General features: G+C 43.2%; 1 protein-coding gene across 1 annotated transcript in view; it reads right to left on the reverse strand.

Moving 5' to 3' along the window:
* Positions 1 to 708: 708 nt before the first annotated feature.
* The window catches only part of LONRF2 (LON peptidase N-terminal domain and ring finger 2), a 22,450-nt gene continuing 5,214 nt past the window's right edge, over positions 709 to 17,944 (reverse strand). Inside the window, exons 4-14 of the mRNA XM_010296689.1 lie at positions 17,280 to 17,398; positions 13,951 to 14,073; positions 12,786 to 12,947; positions 12,053 to 12,278; positions 9,947 to 10,043; positions 9,463 to 9,577; positions 7,841 to 7,962; positions 6,862 to 7,020; positions 3,829 to 3,991; positions 1,698 to 1,847; positions 709 to 1,325 (exon numbers count right to left, since the gene is read on the reverse strand). Of these exons, the coding sequence (XP_010294991.1) occupies positions 1,167 to 1,325; positions 1,698 to 1,847; positions 3,829 to 3,991; positions 6,862 to 7,020; positions 7,841 to 7,962; positions 9,463 to 9,577; positions 9,947 to 10,043; positions 12,053 to 12,278; positions 12,786 to 12,947; positions 13,951 to 14,073; positions 17,280 to 17,398 (1,595 nt within the window). The 3' untranslated portion in view covers positions 709 to 1,166. The remainder of the gene's footprint in view (positions 1,326 to 1,697; positions 1,848 to 3,828; positions 3,992 to 6,861; positions 7,021 to 7,840; positions 7,963 to 9,462; positions 9,578 to 9,946; positions 10,044 to 12,052; positions 12,279 to 12,785; positions 12,948 to 13,950; positions 14,074 to 17,279; positions 17,399 to 17,944) is intronic.

Below are 17,944 nucleotides of genomic sequence, written 5' to 3' on the forward strand. Positions count from 1 at the left end.
AAAAAAAAATCGAAGAGACAAATGAAAGTTAACACCTGTCTTAAGCTTGCATTGAGACTTGCCTTTATAGGTTCGGTTTGTGCCTCCTTTCATGGTGTTATTGTGGACTTATTTCCATCACATACAGCAACTGGTACTAAACTACAATACTTTCGGTTTGAAACATGTTCAGTAGACATCACTCCAATGTAACGGGAGGTTGGCATGACGCTGCAGGCAGGAGGGAGATGGAAACCTCCCCACGTTTCAGCCTCGCTGGTCCCACTCGCAGAGCAGGCGTTCAGGGGAAACTGCAGCATGCCTCCCTCATACTCGGGGTGAAATCATTATTTCACAGCAGCATTTATCATACTTTAGGGAGCTGGTTTGATCTGAATTTAGTGATAAGACCAGCTAGGAGTACGTGGATTTTTCTTTTCAAATAAACCAAAGTACACCTTTCCAAACATTTTGCACATACTCAATCTGCTACGACACATAAATCACAACATGAGGGATTACCTAAGGCTACTAAATTGTGTACTTATTCAGTAGCTATTATTCTTTCAGATAAACATCCTCAGATGCCTTGACCACAAACGGCTTAATTTTTTTTTTTCCTCACAGACTGCTATTTGCTGAAGAGAGAGAGATGTGGGTGTATGACAGACTGCCTACCGACTCACTAACAGAGCGTACTGTTGGTTATAGTCTTCATGCATACTTCTGCCGGGCAGCGTAACTCCTCTTCTGTTCACTACCTTTGAGAAAGTCTAGGAAACACCTCTTCAGTTCATTGTCCAGTTTCCTTTTCCTACCAAGTGGAAATCCAAATCACATGCAGGCCAATGGTGCTATTCTAGTACTTAACTCTCTTGCAGGCTAGAAACATCATATCATAGTACTTTGAAGCAATTATCCACATCTATCAGCTATGCTCTAACTGTAGCACAGCTTTGTGGAGGCTCAGATTTCACCAGGACAACAGGAGAGAGTGCAAGGTTTGGTGAATACCCAGGATAACAAATCGATGCAATCGATGGATGCTGGATGCAGTCAGAAAGGGCTATTCCTTCTTGAAGCAATCTTTAAAAAAAAACCCAAAAAACAATCCCTCCCCTTTTGCCCTCCCCCAAAACAACCTGTCATGAGATGTTTTCAGTGCCCACTCACAACTGAAGTCCATGTTATCTGGGTCTTTTGCGAGTCACAAATATCAATACGCGTCTGATGGCAATAAGACGATCTTTAAGGGAGGTCATAGCCAATATAGCCAGCTGAGCTCTGTTTTCCAGAGGCAACACTGCCAACAGCCACCAATACCAGGCAGGACCACTGGGGTTACTCTGCAAAAAGATGGAAAGACATGCAATCATGTATTCACAAGCACTGTCCTATGAAGAACACTACCTTCCCACCTTCTTCTTCTATTTGCTAAGGAAGTCACCAGAAAAAAGTTAAAGCAGCAACTAAACACTTAATTTCAGGTGCTCTCCTTGTCTATATGCACCATGAAGACTGACCTCTTCAGATATCAAACTTACATCGATATAGTGTTTTCCATTGATTAATTATTTTCCATGTTTCAGGCTAATAGACCAAAACTGGGTAAATAAGATCTTATAATGCACAAAAACACAGCAAAAACCTGTCAGAAAATAGTCTTGTGTAAAAATTCTGTATAGGATAAGGATGCACAAGTAGGAAGTTTTTATTACCTGTGGCTCTGGTTCTTTTCCTGGCATGGACCCAAAATGATTGAGAATTTGCACTTTCATATTGTCTTTAAGAGAAGTAAACCAGGCAACAGCTTGGTCATAAACTGAATCATGAAGGCGGACAAGTTCTTCATATTCCGGTCCTTCAACCTTATTGTTAAAAGAAGGGAGATGGAACAAAACAGGTTTGACACCGTGGAGTCCATATGCTTCCCCAGAAGCAAGCGAAGCACAATAATGCAGTGACTACAGCTGTTCCAATGTCCTTATCTAAGCAAACTGTACCCAAGTCTCAGATTTCAAACCTGCAATACTGCAGTCTTCTTACCCTCCCCTAGGTATTCTGAAGTGACATTTCTTGGAGCAGTGACTGCCTTGTTAATAGCCATTCCTAAATGCTGGCACAACAGGAGACTCTGTTCTCTAATCCAGGGACATCATATTAATCATCTCAAACCCACAACCTCGAGTCCCTGTCACAGAAGGACCTCTGAACGTTGGTATACCGTCTGGCCAAACAGAAGAAACACTACTGCCACCGAGCAGAGAGACAGGGGGTCTACCACACTTAAGAGATCAGTAGCATTTTATAGAAGTGTTAAGGGTATGGTAGGACAGCCAAGAAGGAAGGCAGACACCTGAGCAGGCAGGAAGCAGGGAAAAACGGATGCTTTCCCAATACCAGGAACAGCCATAAAAAAAGACCCTTGGCTGAGGCAAAGACTGCTTTAGTTGCACAGTCCAGACTGTTAGCCATTAGGGAAAAGAAACAGCATAAGCAAAAACCTCTATGAATTGGTGATTTGGTTGGTTGTTTGTTTTTTTTTTTTGCTTTGGGGTGGTTGTGGTTTTTCCCCCCCTCTGTAACCTGTTGATCACACCAATGTTGTGATTCACCTGTGCTACTCAGACACACATCTGAGCTAGCTACTCTGGATGCCTTTCACCCTCAAGGAGAAACAGCTCTAGAGGTTTCTTAAGGCAGGTATCTAAGACAGAGCAGATAAAATAGGCAGCTTTGGACTGAGATTTCTCACCATCAGATATAACATGAACGTAGGGTGCTGAACACAGACGTCAGCCTCTCAAGTGAGACAAGGCAGATCTCACTCTAATTACGAAGAGGTGAGTCTCTGGCACCATCTACAAACAATGCCTGGACATCTGCGTTCCACCACCCTTCACTGGGGATTTAAACACAGCAGAGCCCTCACTCTGAGCAATGTCCCTACTCCGACCTTTCGTAGGGGGAGGCACCTCCATGTCATCTCCCTTTCCTGCCTTGGAGAACAACTGTGTCATCCCACACAGGTTAGAAAGGCCCTACTAAGACTTTACAGACTTGCACTTCAATCACGAGAGTGTGATGGATTGCTGTATGACCAGACTGGACTTCATCAATTGGCATGAGATTAATACTAAATTCAATTTTAAGAGGGATCAGCGTTTTATAGACATGCTCTGAAGATGATCCGGGAAGTCATCATTAAGCATGGCCAAAAATCCACCCTTTGGCCAACACCCATGACAAGCACATCATTTGAGGCAGGCTTTATAAGATGACTTGTTTTTAAAAACTACTCCCCTCTCTGCATTTCTCTGCTCTCAGACAGCTCTGATAGATGCTTGTATGGGCCTGGTTAACTACATGTCACTAATATCTCATTGTAAGAGCGGACTCTCACATTTGTTTGAGGACCTGTTCTGTAAGTGAGAGCTTGGAGGCCATATGAAGTCTGCCAACTGTCTGTTCAGTGCAAGAAGAGAATAGTCAGTTCTCTTAACAACAGGGGAATGTGCTCTTAGAAGGGTTCCAAGTCCGTAACAGTTTTAAAACGTTACTCTGACCTCACCTAGACATCATGACAGACCTCGGCATCTGAGTCTCAGAAGCTACTTTGAGATCCATGAAGGGAATGCAACACTTCAAGCGGAGATAATTATAAGGGCAGAAAGGAAGAAAGGGAAGGAAGAGACAAAGTTTGTTCCACGGTTTTCAAAATAAGAGCTTTAGTATTTTAATGATATTGGTTTAAAAATAATGCATAGCTAGCTTGAAATGCAACAAGGAAAGGCTATTTAAGTGAATCCAGCAATACATGGGTATGAATAACTTTGCACCATAGATCACCTTTTTATCTTCAAGATACTCGATGTTTGCTGTGTTATATCCATCTCGCTGGCCATGGCTTAAGACCCTAAAACGACGGACACCAACTGTATCAACAACTGAGCGTCCATCAGGAAAAAACTTTACGTCCCTGATCTCTAATATACAGCCATGATCTGCAAATCTGAAATGACAGAAGGGCATAAAAGTGGAAGTCATCAACAAGTGTTTATACACATCAGGACAAATACTGGGCCTAATTCACCACTTGTTATTTGAAAGAGGATCCTGCTTTGGTGACAATACATTTCTGCTTATCCACATAAGCCACACAACCCCCACCCCTTCTGCCTTCCCTCAGAGGTCCAGGGCAGCAGCATTTTCGGAATGTAAATGGCGGGGGGGGGAGGCGGTGTTGGGAAGGGATAGGAAACTGAATGGAGCATGTTTCATGCTGGGAGTTGCCAACTGCTGGTGGCAGATTCACCTGGTTTGTGAAGAAAACAAGATGTGTAAAGACACCATAAGGAACTCCAGAAACTGAGGAACAAATGCAGAGCTGGAAGGGCTATCCCTCCGCTCTGAGGTACAAGCAGAGGATTACAGGCTTTAGAAGGAAAAGGCTTCTATATAGCAAGATTTTTTCTTGCACTTGTATCCCTTAAGTTAATTAAAAAAAAAAAATTATAAAAGCCCATTTGTATCTGTTATATTTAAAGTAGGTACAGGGTTTAATCTCATCCTGGAAACAAGCATGCAATAAATTTTTACTTAACATTATCAGGCTTGCCTACTCTACGTTTGTGCAGCAGTGAGTTCACTAGTGAGGCTGATTGCACAATGACTCTTCACCATGATGTGTTCATCTGCCGGCATTTGCAGCTCTTGTTTCATCAAGGAAACGCTTGTTTTACCAGGGCATGGCCATTCCTTACATTGGAGTGATGAAGAAACAGCAACACTGTGGGGAAATGACTCTTGCTTCTCTCCTACCAGAAATCATGACTTTGGGAGAGGAAAAAAAAGCTGACCACTGAACAACCGTTCTCGCCCGGCCGTTGTACAAAACAAACTGAGGAAGAGCAAGAAGCATACAGCTGCACACAACTAAGCCCTGCTGCTCTACTACTTATATTACAAGTGAGTTTATTATAGCAATATTAGACTAAACACTATTTAAACAGCTACATAACAATTTTTTAAATTATGGATTTTAGTGACATTTATGCCAAGTTTTAAAATTAATGTGTAAGTGATGGGGGGTGTTGTCATTCTTTGAGAAGTTACTTTTGGATATAAAGTGACTTTAATCAAAGAGAGACAAGAAAGCACCTAGAGATGGGCATAAAATGTACTGACACATTAGAAGTTTATCAACAATTCTTCTCCCAGTTTCAATTTAAAGTGGAAAAATAAAACAGAGCAAGGTGATGAACTGAACATGTCTTGCCACTGTGTTTTTTAAGGGAGGTACAAATCTCAGCCTCCCATATCCATGTCTTAGTAGATGAGGCAAACCAAGTTTCCCCAATTTTTCTATTTCCAGTTGATTTTGAATAAAGAACAGAACTTCTTTACTTGTCTAAGAAGCTCAGCCTGCCAGGTATCTGCAGATGAAGGCTTCAAGCACATCAGTGTTTGATTTAAGTAGAAGTTACCATGCTTAAAAAGTTTAATTATTTCAGTAACTCAAAACAGACAGGACATAAAATATAACCATACTGGTTGCATTTTAAAATACCCTTTATGACACTATTTGATAGATCAATTCTTGTGGTTTTGTGATTGTAACCCCTTGGGCCTCTGTATTAGACCTGACTACAAGTAAGTTTGGCTCTTCCACAAGCTTTCACAGATGTAAGGGGAGTTATCACTGATGTCCCAGGGTCATTTTGTCCTCGCTCTTACAAGTATTTGCTTCCAGAAAATTAATAACAGGGCTGGAAGGGACTGTGAAGCATCAGCTGCTGTTGGAACAAGAACTCCACTGAGTGCAGCACTGACAGCATGCCAAATGGCATGAAGCACAGCCAGAGCTGACTGGAAGCTGTAGCATCTCCTGTGTTCTTACTGTCACCTTATTGTCCAGTCGGGGGGGGAGGAGGAGCAACAAACAAAAAATCAACAAAAAGCCCCACCCTGAACTGGACAAGCAAAGGCTGCCAAGTCCCAGTATGACTGCCCTCCTCTCAGCTCCAGTGATGACGACCTACAAAAATGCTGCTCCTGAAGATGCCTGTCTAATGTGTTCTTTAAAATTCCCATGCTCGTCATCCATTCTACAGTCTGCATCAGGCCAATGTATCTTCTGAAGTCAGCAACTATCTATTACATCTTGTAAGGTAGACCTCTCAAGACCACCTCAGTTCTTTCCACAAGCATATTCTTATCCCCTTCACCCAAAAACCTGTATCTATAAAGGACTTAAAAACCTGAAGGTTTCAATGTAATGATTAGTATTGAGTCTCCACAAAGGGAGCTGGAAACACATCACAAAAATCAATTAAAGGTAAGCTCATATAGAAAGACAATGTAGCCCAGTCACAGCAGATAGTTTAGACATTGCAACACAGCAGTAAAGACAAACATCGAAATTCAATGTTCAGCAGCAAAACAGGCTTCTCAACCAAGGGTATACTTTGTCTCATTCAAATGACAGTGCCTATGCAGGAAAGCTATGCAAGGTTTGATTTTTTTTTTAATTTTTTTTAACTAAGCAGACAGAGGAGCAACCTCATCCAGTCAGCTTTCACTAGACCAAACAGGCTAGAAAGCTTTCCAACCACATTGACAATTAAGTTCTATTTTTGGAGCCTGCAGTAGCAGGATGAGTTGTAGTTTTGCTATCCATCCAACAGGGGAGCAATAAAATTACATCTTTGTGTCAAAAGGAATGTTGAACACACAAAACTAAAAAGCCAGCCACTCCTGTATTTGTTCATACAGGACTGGAAGGAACACCAGTTTGGGGAGACAAGTATACTGTGCCATAGTACTCCATTAGCGTCACAACAGCCTCTGCAACAACAGGACATTCTCAGCTCATCTCCTTACCCTTTTAATTCATCAGCTAAGCACATGCCAAACTGCTTGGTACCAGTTTCCATGCATCTTCTTATCATTAGACGATAACGAGGTTCAAACACATGGAGTGGGCAAGGGATGGTAGGGAAGGCCATGGTACACACGAAGATGGGAACATCTTTATTCAAACTGCAAGATAATTGTTAAAAAAAAAAGTTCAGCTTCTTTCTGGGTACTGCTATATTCAGCCTAAACCCTTATTACAACACTAAGTCCAGTGATTTGTTTAGACTCATTCTTTGTAAATGTGTATCAGGTCAAAGTGTCATTTTTACAGGACAAACACATTTCAGGATTCTTTCTGTTAGTACATTAAAGAAACAATCCCTCTCATCTACTTTCAGAGAGGAAAAGTCAGGAAGTAATAGCCAATTTCCTAAGTGCGTGTATATCGACACTTAAATACAAGTAGTCAGATTTTGGTGATGTTTTATGGTAATATAGTACCTAAGAACTAACCACATTCAAAGCAAGGTGGTACAGAATTCCCAAGCTCAGTAAAAACCTTTAATTTTGAAGAAGCCCACTCATCTTCATATTATTTTTTCAGGCTTAATTGCAGGCTTTATTTTTTTAGCCGAGTTGTAGCATAAAGATCCACAAGTCACTGACAACACTGAATCCTTGAACTTCTCCCGACCTGAAGTACAATCCATTTATAACTGGGCTTCTACTACTAGAAAACCCCTGTTATAACATTTAGAGCTATTATATTGTTTCAGAGGATAAAGCAATTATCTTTAAGATTATTATTATGCCTTTCTACCATCCAAGCATATTGTTTCTTGTTTATCTGCAACAAACACGTCAAAAATACAAAGTATCTGGCAGATTCATTCACAAATTCATTCACTTTTTATGCATTTTCATAAGCAAATGACATTTCTTCAGTAATTTAGATTAAAAATACATTTTAATAACAGCTGTCAGTAGTAAAAAGAGGGCCTACTTTGACAATTCCTTCATTTCTTCCTCATAGACTTTCTTCCTTTCAGATAATTCCTCTGGCAAGTAACGGACTATCAGTTCTTCTGTAAGGACGGTCTTCTTGTAAGTTCGGCTTGCCAGAAACTGCAAGGAAGAGTCAACTCCTAAGTCTGATAACAAGAAGTCAGGTAACATCTCTTCCTCCCAATCCATCCCTTCTCCGCAGATGAAACAGCACATTAGTTCAGGACCATACCGATCCCTTCTCCTGTCCAGCCTTCAGGTATCAAAACTTCCACTTTAGGATACGAGGTTCACTCCAGTGCCTGTTTAATTAAAACCCCATGCCCTTTTTTGGCAGAAGTTGTACTACTACCAAGAAAAGGCAGTCCCTCCTAGCTCGTGCAGAAGATATGTTATTATTTTCACCTAGAGATTCCAGGTTACTGCTCCCCAAAAAGCAGTCCACGTACAAGACACATTATGTCTGCTGAAGCAGAAGTTTTGATCAAGGAGTAGCCATTCCTCATTCACCACAGGTAGAGATACAGACTGAAGATGTGGTAGGAACAGGGCTGTGTTTCCAGGGAATGAGGCACCTACCACCTCTCTGGGTAACCCTTCTTGTGAAAAATTTCTTCCTTATATCCAGTCTAAATCTACCCTCTTTTACTCTAAAACCATTACCCCTTGTCCTATCGCAACAGGCCCTGTTAAAAAGTCTGTCCCCATCTTTTTTAGAAGCCCCTTTTAAGCACTGGAAGGCTGCATAAGGTCCCCCTTCTCCAGGCTGAACAACTCCAGCTCTCTCAGCCTGTCCTCACAGGAGAAGTGTTCCATCCCTCTGATCATTTTGGTGGCCCTCCTCTGGACCCGCTCCAACAGGTTCATGTCTTTCCTGTGCTGAGGGCTCCAGAGCTGGACACAGAGACCCCAGGTGGGGTCTCACCAGAGCGGAGCAGAGGGGCAGAATCACCCCCAGGTGGTAACTGTTGGCCAGGCAGTTATTTTTTTTTGCAGCCCAGGCTACAGTTGGCCTTCTGGGCTGCAAGCACACATTGTTGGCACATATCCAATTTTTCACCCACCAGTACCCCCAAGTCCTTCTCAGCAGGGCTGCTCTTGATCCCCTCATCCCCCAGCCTGTGTTGATACTGAAGGTTGCCCCGAAACAGGTGCAGGACCCTGCACTTGGCCTTGCTGAACCTCCTTGCTGTCAAAATCTTTACTCAGCTTGGTGTCATCTGCAAACTTGCTGATGGTGCACTCAATCCCACTGTCTGTGTCACTGATGAAGATATTAAACAGTACTGGTCCCAGTACAGACCCCTGAGGGACATCAGTTGTCACCAATCTCCATCTGGACAGTGAGCCACTGACCACTTGCAAACCACTATTGGTTGGGACTCCTCAGGCATGAGCCTCTGGAAGCCTCTATTCCTTTAAGCACCAGGAAACCCCACCTGTCTTCCAAGGAATGACAAAATGTATTCTGGAGCAAATGAGGTCTGTGCACAGCTTGATGCTGTGGGAACTGCTGTGTTGCTCTGGTCTGTGAATAGAGCACAGAAAACCCCCACATACGTGCTTTCAGAAGAACACAGCTTTGTAGTTTTTTGTTAACTAGGGCAAGGACATACTTACTTCTGACAGCTTTTCTTTGCAGAGTGGGCAATGTGGATTATGGTCAAGGCAACGCTCAAGGCATTTGAGGCAAAAGGTGTGTCCACAAGGAGTGGTCACAGGTTCATAGAACAACCTGAAAATGAAAACACAGAACAAAAAAGCTTAGCCGCCAACATAAACAATGCAGATTCCCAAACTGTGGAAAGGAGAGACTAGATCCAGCCACCTCTTCCTTTCCTGCTTTTGTATAAATCACAGGTGACAGTTTTATCTAAGGATATAAAAAAGGTTTTCATTTTTAGAAGTGGTAAACAATGGAGAACATCATGCATAATGGAGAAAACCACGTTTGTAAAGGTTCACCAGATGCAAGATTCAGCAAAAAGGAACAGAGTAATGATTTAGACATTCTTTGGCAGGTTTCCCTTCCAACACCATGAAAACCTTTTTTCAGAAGCTAGAAAGGCTTTCTGATCTCAATCCCAGGTCAATGCAGTCATACCTCATGCAGAGGGAACACTCAAAGTCCGACGCATCCACCAGAGTTGTTGGTACCTCTCCTGAAGTGATGTTGGTGTTTTCAGGTAAAAAATCTGCATCTAAGTATAGTTAAGAAGATGATTACAGTAAATTTTAAAATATTACTGCAGTTCAGATGCTGTTTAAGTTGTTTTTCCATAAAGAACCTAATTTCTCTTTTCTTTTTTGAAGTTTTGTTCCAAATAAACGTATTTTCCCTTCAAGTTTTAGACTTTCTGGCAGGGTATCTTTTGGAGAGCAGAGGATGATGTCTATGGCCAGAGAAAGCACATTAGAGCTGAATACCCATGATTTGCTTTTCCAAAAATGGTTGCGTTTGGGGTTTTTTTTAAAGCCTAGTTTTTAAAATACTCTGCTGTTGTTTTCCCACCACCATCACCACTCCCACATCAGCCAGGCCAGATGTTCTAAAGTACATTAAGTCCAGAATTTAATTTGTTTACACACAGTCAAACTATTCCATCAGTGTTTATTATAGATTTCTCAGCAGGGGTAATTTTTCTTACAAGTATTAAAAAACCTTATGCTCTTCTAGACTAGGCTGCTGTGCAAACCCCATGTTTGAGACAACTTAAGTGTGTAAGGACTACTGGAGTTGCATTAGCTAACCGTGATTTCACTAGCCCAGCACTCTGCAAACACAGCGATGAAACACTTCACTTAAAATTCTGCCCACTCTGTTTTTTGGGGGGTGGTACATATCCTTGTAGTTAACACGCTTAAAGGGTATGAGCTTCAAACTTCACAGCAGCAGCATTTACACTCAAGAGCTATCAAGCTCGAGCTTCTGACGGTGTTTATACAAGCGGATTCTGCAACTTCTTCTACAATCTGCATCTTTGTTGCTCAGCGATGAATTGCAACAGAGCTACGAATGCTGCCTCCACGTCCTTTTTATTAACCAAATTCTTGACTGTTAAAAACAAACACTCAGCTTTTTATGTTAAGTTAAAACACTGTTAAAGGATAACTTATGCTCAGCATCTGGTTTATCTGGAGCACAGACGGGATAGGGGAGAGGGCACTGGTGTTGTGTGGCCTACAAACAGCGTTATCTTTAACCTACATCTCACATGTTAGCATTTAGTAATAGCAAGAACCTAACTGTATTAATTCTGTAAACAGTAACATGGCATTGGGATCTACCACAGACCAGAAATTAATGGTTATGGGTAAAAAGTGATCTCTGGCCTTCACTGTGAAGATACAGGCGGGTGAGATTTCACAATCTATTTACTGAGGCTGCAGTTCACAGACTAGTACAGGGTTTTTCCCTTCACAGCAACGCGGTCAGGAACTGGCCATACGCTGATCATGGGCAGAGGTGGCAGACAGACAGCAGCACTTGAAGACCTTAGTATTTCAAGGTAGAAGTCAGATTTGTCAAGGAGGTGGGTTTTGTGGGGTTTTTTTGCTTTAAAAGAGAAAAAAATACACACTAATATGGCAGCATATTAGAAGCCCCTTTTCACCAATTATTTCACTACTCAGTGCAATCTATTGCTCTCAGCGTTTTTATCCCAGGGTACTAAAAACACTTTGGAGACCTTTATTAGAAGCTTGAGAAGCATACCAATTGTAAGCACAGCTATCGAGTGACAGAAAACTAGGGGGGCTTACTACAACTCAAAAGGCTTCTTTGTTTGATTGGAAAATTTCATGTAAAGTTGCATGTGACTGCTTCTGATGCCAGTCAGAGATTAGTTTCCAGGCCTACTGCATCTTTCCTTCATATAGAAAGACAATGAAGTTCAGCCATACCTCTGAAACCTAGGAAACGGAAATGGCACCAGCAACACAAAGACTAAACTGTTAGTGGATTACACATTGGAAATGGCCCATTTGAGAATGAAAAATACAGTGTTCATTGAATGCTGTTCACTGAAAAGTGAAAGTTCACTAAACTGCTCTGGTTACAGCAGAAACAGACACACCAGACAACAAAATATGATTCCAATCCCTGTAAGGAATGTTTCATTAACACCTAAAAAAGGGAGGAGGAAAAAAAGTAGGTTATCATTTTTAAGCATGTGCAAAAGAAATCCCCTTTCTAAGCCACAAGACAAACCTTTTTTAGGAATCTTATTGGGGACATCCAAGCTTTGTAAATCCCTCATCTCACTGGACAGCTTTCTTTTTAAGCCAACCCCAGGTAAACTGGAGAGAATAGCTCCCAAAGACTTCTTGTTTTCTTCAAAATAGAAATCCAGAACATGATGGGAAACAGGAGAATCAGTGCTTCTAAATACATCAGATTCTTGGGACGGGGTTTTTGTTAACCTGAACACAGTATCCTAAAAAAACAAGCAAACAAAAAAACCCCACCACAACAATTAAACACAGCATAAGACAATTTTGCTTTGTTTTTCTATCAGTTGTATACATCAGCAACAGATCAATGTCCCTACAATGAGTTTAGCAAGGAAGAAAGGTCTGTATCAAAGAAGGTCACTCTCCAGTTGCATGAAATAGGGCCACTTCTCTCCCTAGAAGAGAGGCTCCTGCCTCTAGAAATTATGTTCCTGTCATACTAAAATCCTGAGTGGAAAAAAACAAACCACACACTAATATAAGCAGCCCCCCTCCCCCCAAGGCATTACATTGTTTTCTGAAGAAAGAGTTTTATTCTCTTATTTTTCCTGAGGAAGTATGTCCCAACAAGAGATCCAACAGCAATGGAGAAAACAGGCTTACCATGAAAGTAACTGCCTACATGAGTGCAGACAGAGACAATGTCACGCAGATCAGACAGATCCTTGTGTTACTTTTGGTATTTTTATGTTGAATGCTTTTTACTTTACCTTTGAGGACCCAGCAATGGAGCTATCTTCCGCAGCTGACTGTGCGTTTATGCTACTCAGAAATGCAGGTTTCAATCTTGCATGGGATGTTCGACTAAAGAAAGGTGCTGTTAGACTATCATGCACATTTTCAAAGGCTGGGAAAAACATCTCACACATTATCTAGTCAATCAGAGAGAAAAAAAAAAAGTAATTACAACACAGATATTTATGTTTGTACAAACACAGATACACAAACTTCACAGCTTCTGGATGCCAAGAAGCTTGCAACAAGGAGGACATCCTGCATTCCACAATGCCTACAGGAAACTTGAATGGCAGTCCCCCCCCCAACTTCAGACGCATCCCAAGGTGCTCTTCTGGTGTCCACCTCCCTCCCCAGAGGCCTCTGCTCCGCAAGAGCACCCAGAGCTGCTGCATCCTTCTCCTGCTCCTACCCTCTCCCACTCTGATCCTCAGACCGCTGCCTCCAGAAGTCTTCAGACCATGATCTCCTATCAAAACCAGTAAGCAGAAATGTGTCCCAGCTCTCTTCATACTGTGTCCACCTCCTCTACCCTCAAGCCTATTTCACACCTAGCTAGAAGCTGCGTAGAGAGCCCGTTCCCCCTCTCTCCAGTCCCCAACAAGCGCCTTGCTGAACTCCTGTTTCTTATTTTGAAAAAGCTGCCTGTATGGGCTGTCACAGAGAACCTGACAATGGCTGCTTAGCAGTGTGTCTCTTATGGGAAGTTCTACAAACTGCTACAGAGACTGCAGGATTTTTCCAGGACAGGGCAGCACACAACTCCCTTTCTCAACACTCTGCCACCTCCCACTTAAAAGTGGTTTTCTGACTGGCACTAAAATTAAGGACCTTGAGCCTACGAAATCCAGGTGTACTCAAATCTGGCTGACATACTGCAAGTATAATCTACGAACGGCAGCGGCCAAACCTACAGATTTGCAGTGGAATCCACAAATATACAATCCCTCTGGTTGAGGCACCAACCAAACTCAGACGGCGCCTCCCACAGTGTAACGCTAATAATGTTTATTGAAGAATCTGCTGAATCAAATTATCCTTTGGCTGTTTACTATCACCTGCAATAACAGGAATTTTACTTAGCTGCAGGAGTAAGAGCAGTGTGATGGCCAAGAAGCAGCCAGTAAATGGATCTGATACCTTTTGGGCTTCTTTCTTCATTGAGCTCCATTCAGGATTTAAGGCAACACAATAGAGAAACTCCTTCAATGCTTCCTCAGTCCTTTCCAATCCAGAGAGAGCTTTTGCTTTCACATAATGGCCCTGTTCATGCAAAGGAAACGTACAAATCTAGAGATCGTTTCTGAAGCGGCAGCAAGACACCAGCAAACAATCTTGGAAGTTCACACCATTCTGTAGGTGAAGAATAAGATGCTTTTTGGATAACAATCTCTTTGATCCATGTACCTGAAGGGAATTCAGTCCCTTTTGCTGAAAGAAGATCCCCCAGGAATCCACTGCTGCATTACCCCCAGCCAAAGCCATCCCTCCTTTCCTCAGGGGGCCTTGATGCAGAATGAGGAGGGGTATTTGTCTCCTTGGGGATTGAGACTGCTACATATCCCACAGGGCTCGATACCCGTTTCACATACCAGGGCAACCTTAACCATAATGAAGCTGCACAGGGCAGGCTGGAGTTGGCAGCTGGGGGAGCAGAAGATTTTCAGGTTCAGGACACTCTCACTTCTGCCAAGTGTCTTACCAAGAGAGAGATGATTTTTCACCTATTTTATTTGGCTGGATAAGACCAAGAACATCATGAATTTAGGGCAACATACCAACACTTAACCTGAAACCTTTTAGCCCATCCTACCTCTCCCACGTCCTAAGAGCAAGACATCCACGGCCAACAGGTATGGTAGTCAGCCTGGGGACAAGTCCTGCTTTACTTGTTACCGGCAAGACTGGAATGCCCCACCTCTGAATTTCACCGCAGATAGCAGTTTACAGTTCAGATTTGGCTATGAAAATTACTTCCTTAACAATAAAAAGAAACTAAGTGTGCATTTAAACGTTTGCCTCTTGCTTATTAGACAGAAGCGTTCTCTGCAAGTCCACCTCTGATCCACATGAATATCTCTATGCTGTGCTGAAAGTACAATTTCACTAGTCCACACTTTTGTATTCTTCATACTAATGCAAAAAGACCCGCTATCACGTAATATTCCTGAGCAGGTACCACCCTCACTCCTTCAATATAGCCTTTAAAGCTGAGTCCCGTTAAGATCTTTACCTTTCCACTGTTGGGAAGGCGGTGGCTTCTGAAAGAAAAGAAAGTAACTGGCTCTGCACAGGACGGGTTAATTAACGTGTGTCATTTGGTAACCTGAACAAGAAGTCTCAGTACACACCAATCTCTCAAGGTGAGATTTCTTTTTTTTTCCTGAATGCAGTAAGAACAGCGGTACTGTGAGGCCTGACCCTGACCTTGTCTATCTTGACGCTTGCACAGCCTCTCTAAAACCTTTTTAGGGAGGTCCTAACAAGCCTGACATCGCTGTCAAGATTACGCCACTGCACTGGGGAGGCTACAAGGTTGTTTGGACTTGTCCTTTGGGGCCGCAGGAGTAATTTCCTTACTCAAGCTGCAAAGAGAGGACTGAGCTGGGCTGTCCACAGACGAAATACCTAAAGATCCAACACCAGAAATTAGGCCTAGGGAATAGAAGCCCCTACGCTTCAGAGGCTACTGCTGCCACTTTCCCTTTCCTATTTTCACATGGCCCTGGCAAGCATCAGATTGAAAGGTAAGGTCTATGCAGGATCTTATGTAGCAGGCAGGATCCAGGCACGAGGGCATCTGTTTCAATCTGCCACATAAAAGTACAACTGGGAACTTCTCCATGCCTCAACAGAGTCCAAGAATTTGTTTTTCATAGCAACTGAAAAGAAACCAACTTGTCTATTGACTATGTCTTATGACTACAGTGAACCCAAGAGCTTCACCAGTAACTGAGCAAGCCATTACGTTTCCATTGCCTCCCAGGAGCTACTCCCAGAACGAGTCTAATTTTATGGCCAATTTTTTAATTTTTTTAACTACACAGCGCATGTTTCAGCTAATCCCTGCCACTGGATGAGATGCCATGAGACACAAAACAAAGTGGATGCCCAGAATTCCTGGAGAACATGGATTCTGGATCAGCACAGCTTACGTGGAAGTTCTCACACACACGCAGAAGTGAAATGCATCTGCGACAGTGCTGGTTATGCCATGATGACAAATTTCATTTTCAATAAGCATTCTTCAGGGATGTGATTAACGAAATCTTTGTCCGCCTACGACTGACACACATCACACTTCTGTAGATTCAAGGCAAACAGAGAAGACACTTCAAGAAAACATTTGAACGTGTGTAATTCATCTTTCTCCCTCTGCACAGAAGCCCAGCCAACGCCACCCGAGACATATTCCTGACACGATGAGAAATGATCCTAGACAAAAAGGCAAACTGGAGTTGAGCAGAAGATTATGAACTGCCTTCAAATAAGAAAAGTTTTAATGGGTGACAGCATCTAGGGACAAGTATCTAACTTGTCAGAAACTAGATGCTTCCAACAGCACCTCTCTGCTTGCCCCACATCTTCCCCAGCTGGAAACAGAGAGGTAGCTGCAGCCCCCCATGCTGAGGCAGGTGGCCGAGGGGTTCATGCAACACCTCCTTAGTCTTCACAGGGAAGCCAAGGTTCCCCATACTCTCTCCAGGTAGCACCCAGGGGCTTTATCTGGTCAAACCTGTGCCGCAGTTTTGTCACTGATGGGTGAGGGACTGACTGGAGGTGTAATCCCAGGTGGGGCGATCTGTCAGACACCCAGTCTAGCCTCAGGCAAGTGGTGGTAACAACAGGCACCACGTGCTTCTTCCATTTCTCTCTCGTAACATAATTTCTGATGCTTGCTTCAGACTGCCCACAAACCAGTGCTCCCTGTAGCACCTCCTCTTGTTATGAAAAAGATCCCAACCCCCTCTATGAATCACCATGACACAGGTAGGAATCACATATATGAACTCTTAGTATTAAAGGGGGACACACACACACAAAAATCCTGAAATACAGTCTGGGGTTGTCCTCAGAAAGACACATTGGCCAGTAGGCTGTCAAAACCACCCACTGCCTGGGACACACCATCTCAGAGGGAACTGCAGCGTGGTCCTGGGCTGCCAGAGCCTTACAGACCCAATTCCACTACCATGCTGCAGCACTAACTCCAACAGATCAACAGGCACCAGCACAAACCCCACCACATCACCAGCTGCCCACCGCTGAAATCCCACTGGCTGAAGACACGCTAAGGACCCTCCAAGACTTGTCCTATGAAGAACCTGGCTTTTGGTACACATTCCCAGCCCTGACAATGCCACTATGTTCTTCCAACAACGCCCTAAGCAGCGCTGTCCCCACCGCAGAGAGAAGCCCCAAGAAGCAGCCGTTTTCGTTTTGGTCTTTACGACACACAAGCACCGTACCGCAGGCCAGTGGGGTTTGTTTCGGCAGAGGACATCCGCGTCGTGAAGAGCTTGCTGGTAGTTTTTCATTGACGTACAGAGCTCTGCTCGCTGTGCTATTAGTGAACACTTGCAAGGAGCTGGAAAACAAAAAAGGTTACAAGGAACCCCATTAAAAGAAGCACAAGTACGTGTTAAATACAGTAACCTACTTTTCAGCCAGAGTAACCTAAAAAGCACTACTACACAACAGTTACATTTATGCTCTTCTATAACAGAAAAAAAGGCAATTCCTTCCTTCTTTCCTTCCCAAAATATATCCCTCTCAGCGTAGAAGCAACCTCTGTTGCTTTATCCTGATAAAACCTCTGTGTTTTATCAGGCCGGACAGATTTCATATTCACACATAGGTTGCCGCCTGCTCCTTCCCTCACCTTGCTTACGGGACACTTTAGAAGGCAAAAAGAAAAAAAGCCCCAAGTGTTTCTCCCCCAGCGTGGCTTTGCCTGAAGGAAATCACCAACGCAGGACTTTGGGTAACACGTTCCCGTAAGCCACTCGTTCAGAAAAGCGCAGGCAGCCTTCACATTTCATATCCACTTGCCACCCGTGCACCTCGCCCTCCTCGGGGCAGGCAAACCTCTCACGATCACACAGGCGGCCGCAGTACCCACGTGTTGGTGAAC

This window comes from Phaethon lepturus, unplaced genomic scaffold (genome assembly GCF_000687285.1).
Source record: "Phaethon lepturus isolate BGI_N335 unplaced genomic scaffold, ASM68728v1 scaffold2441, whole genome shotgun sequence".
NCBI classification, from domain to species: domain Eukaryota; kingdom Metazoa; phylum Chordata; class Aves; order Phaethontiformes; family Phaethontidae; genus Phaethon; species Phaethon lepturus.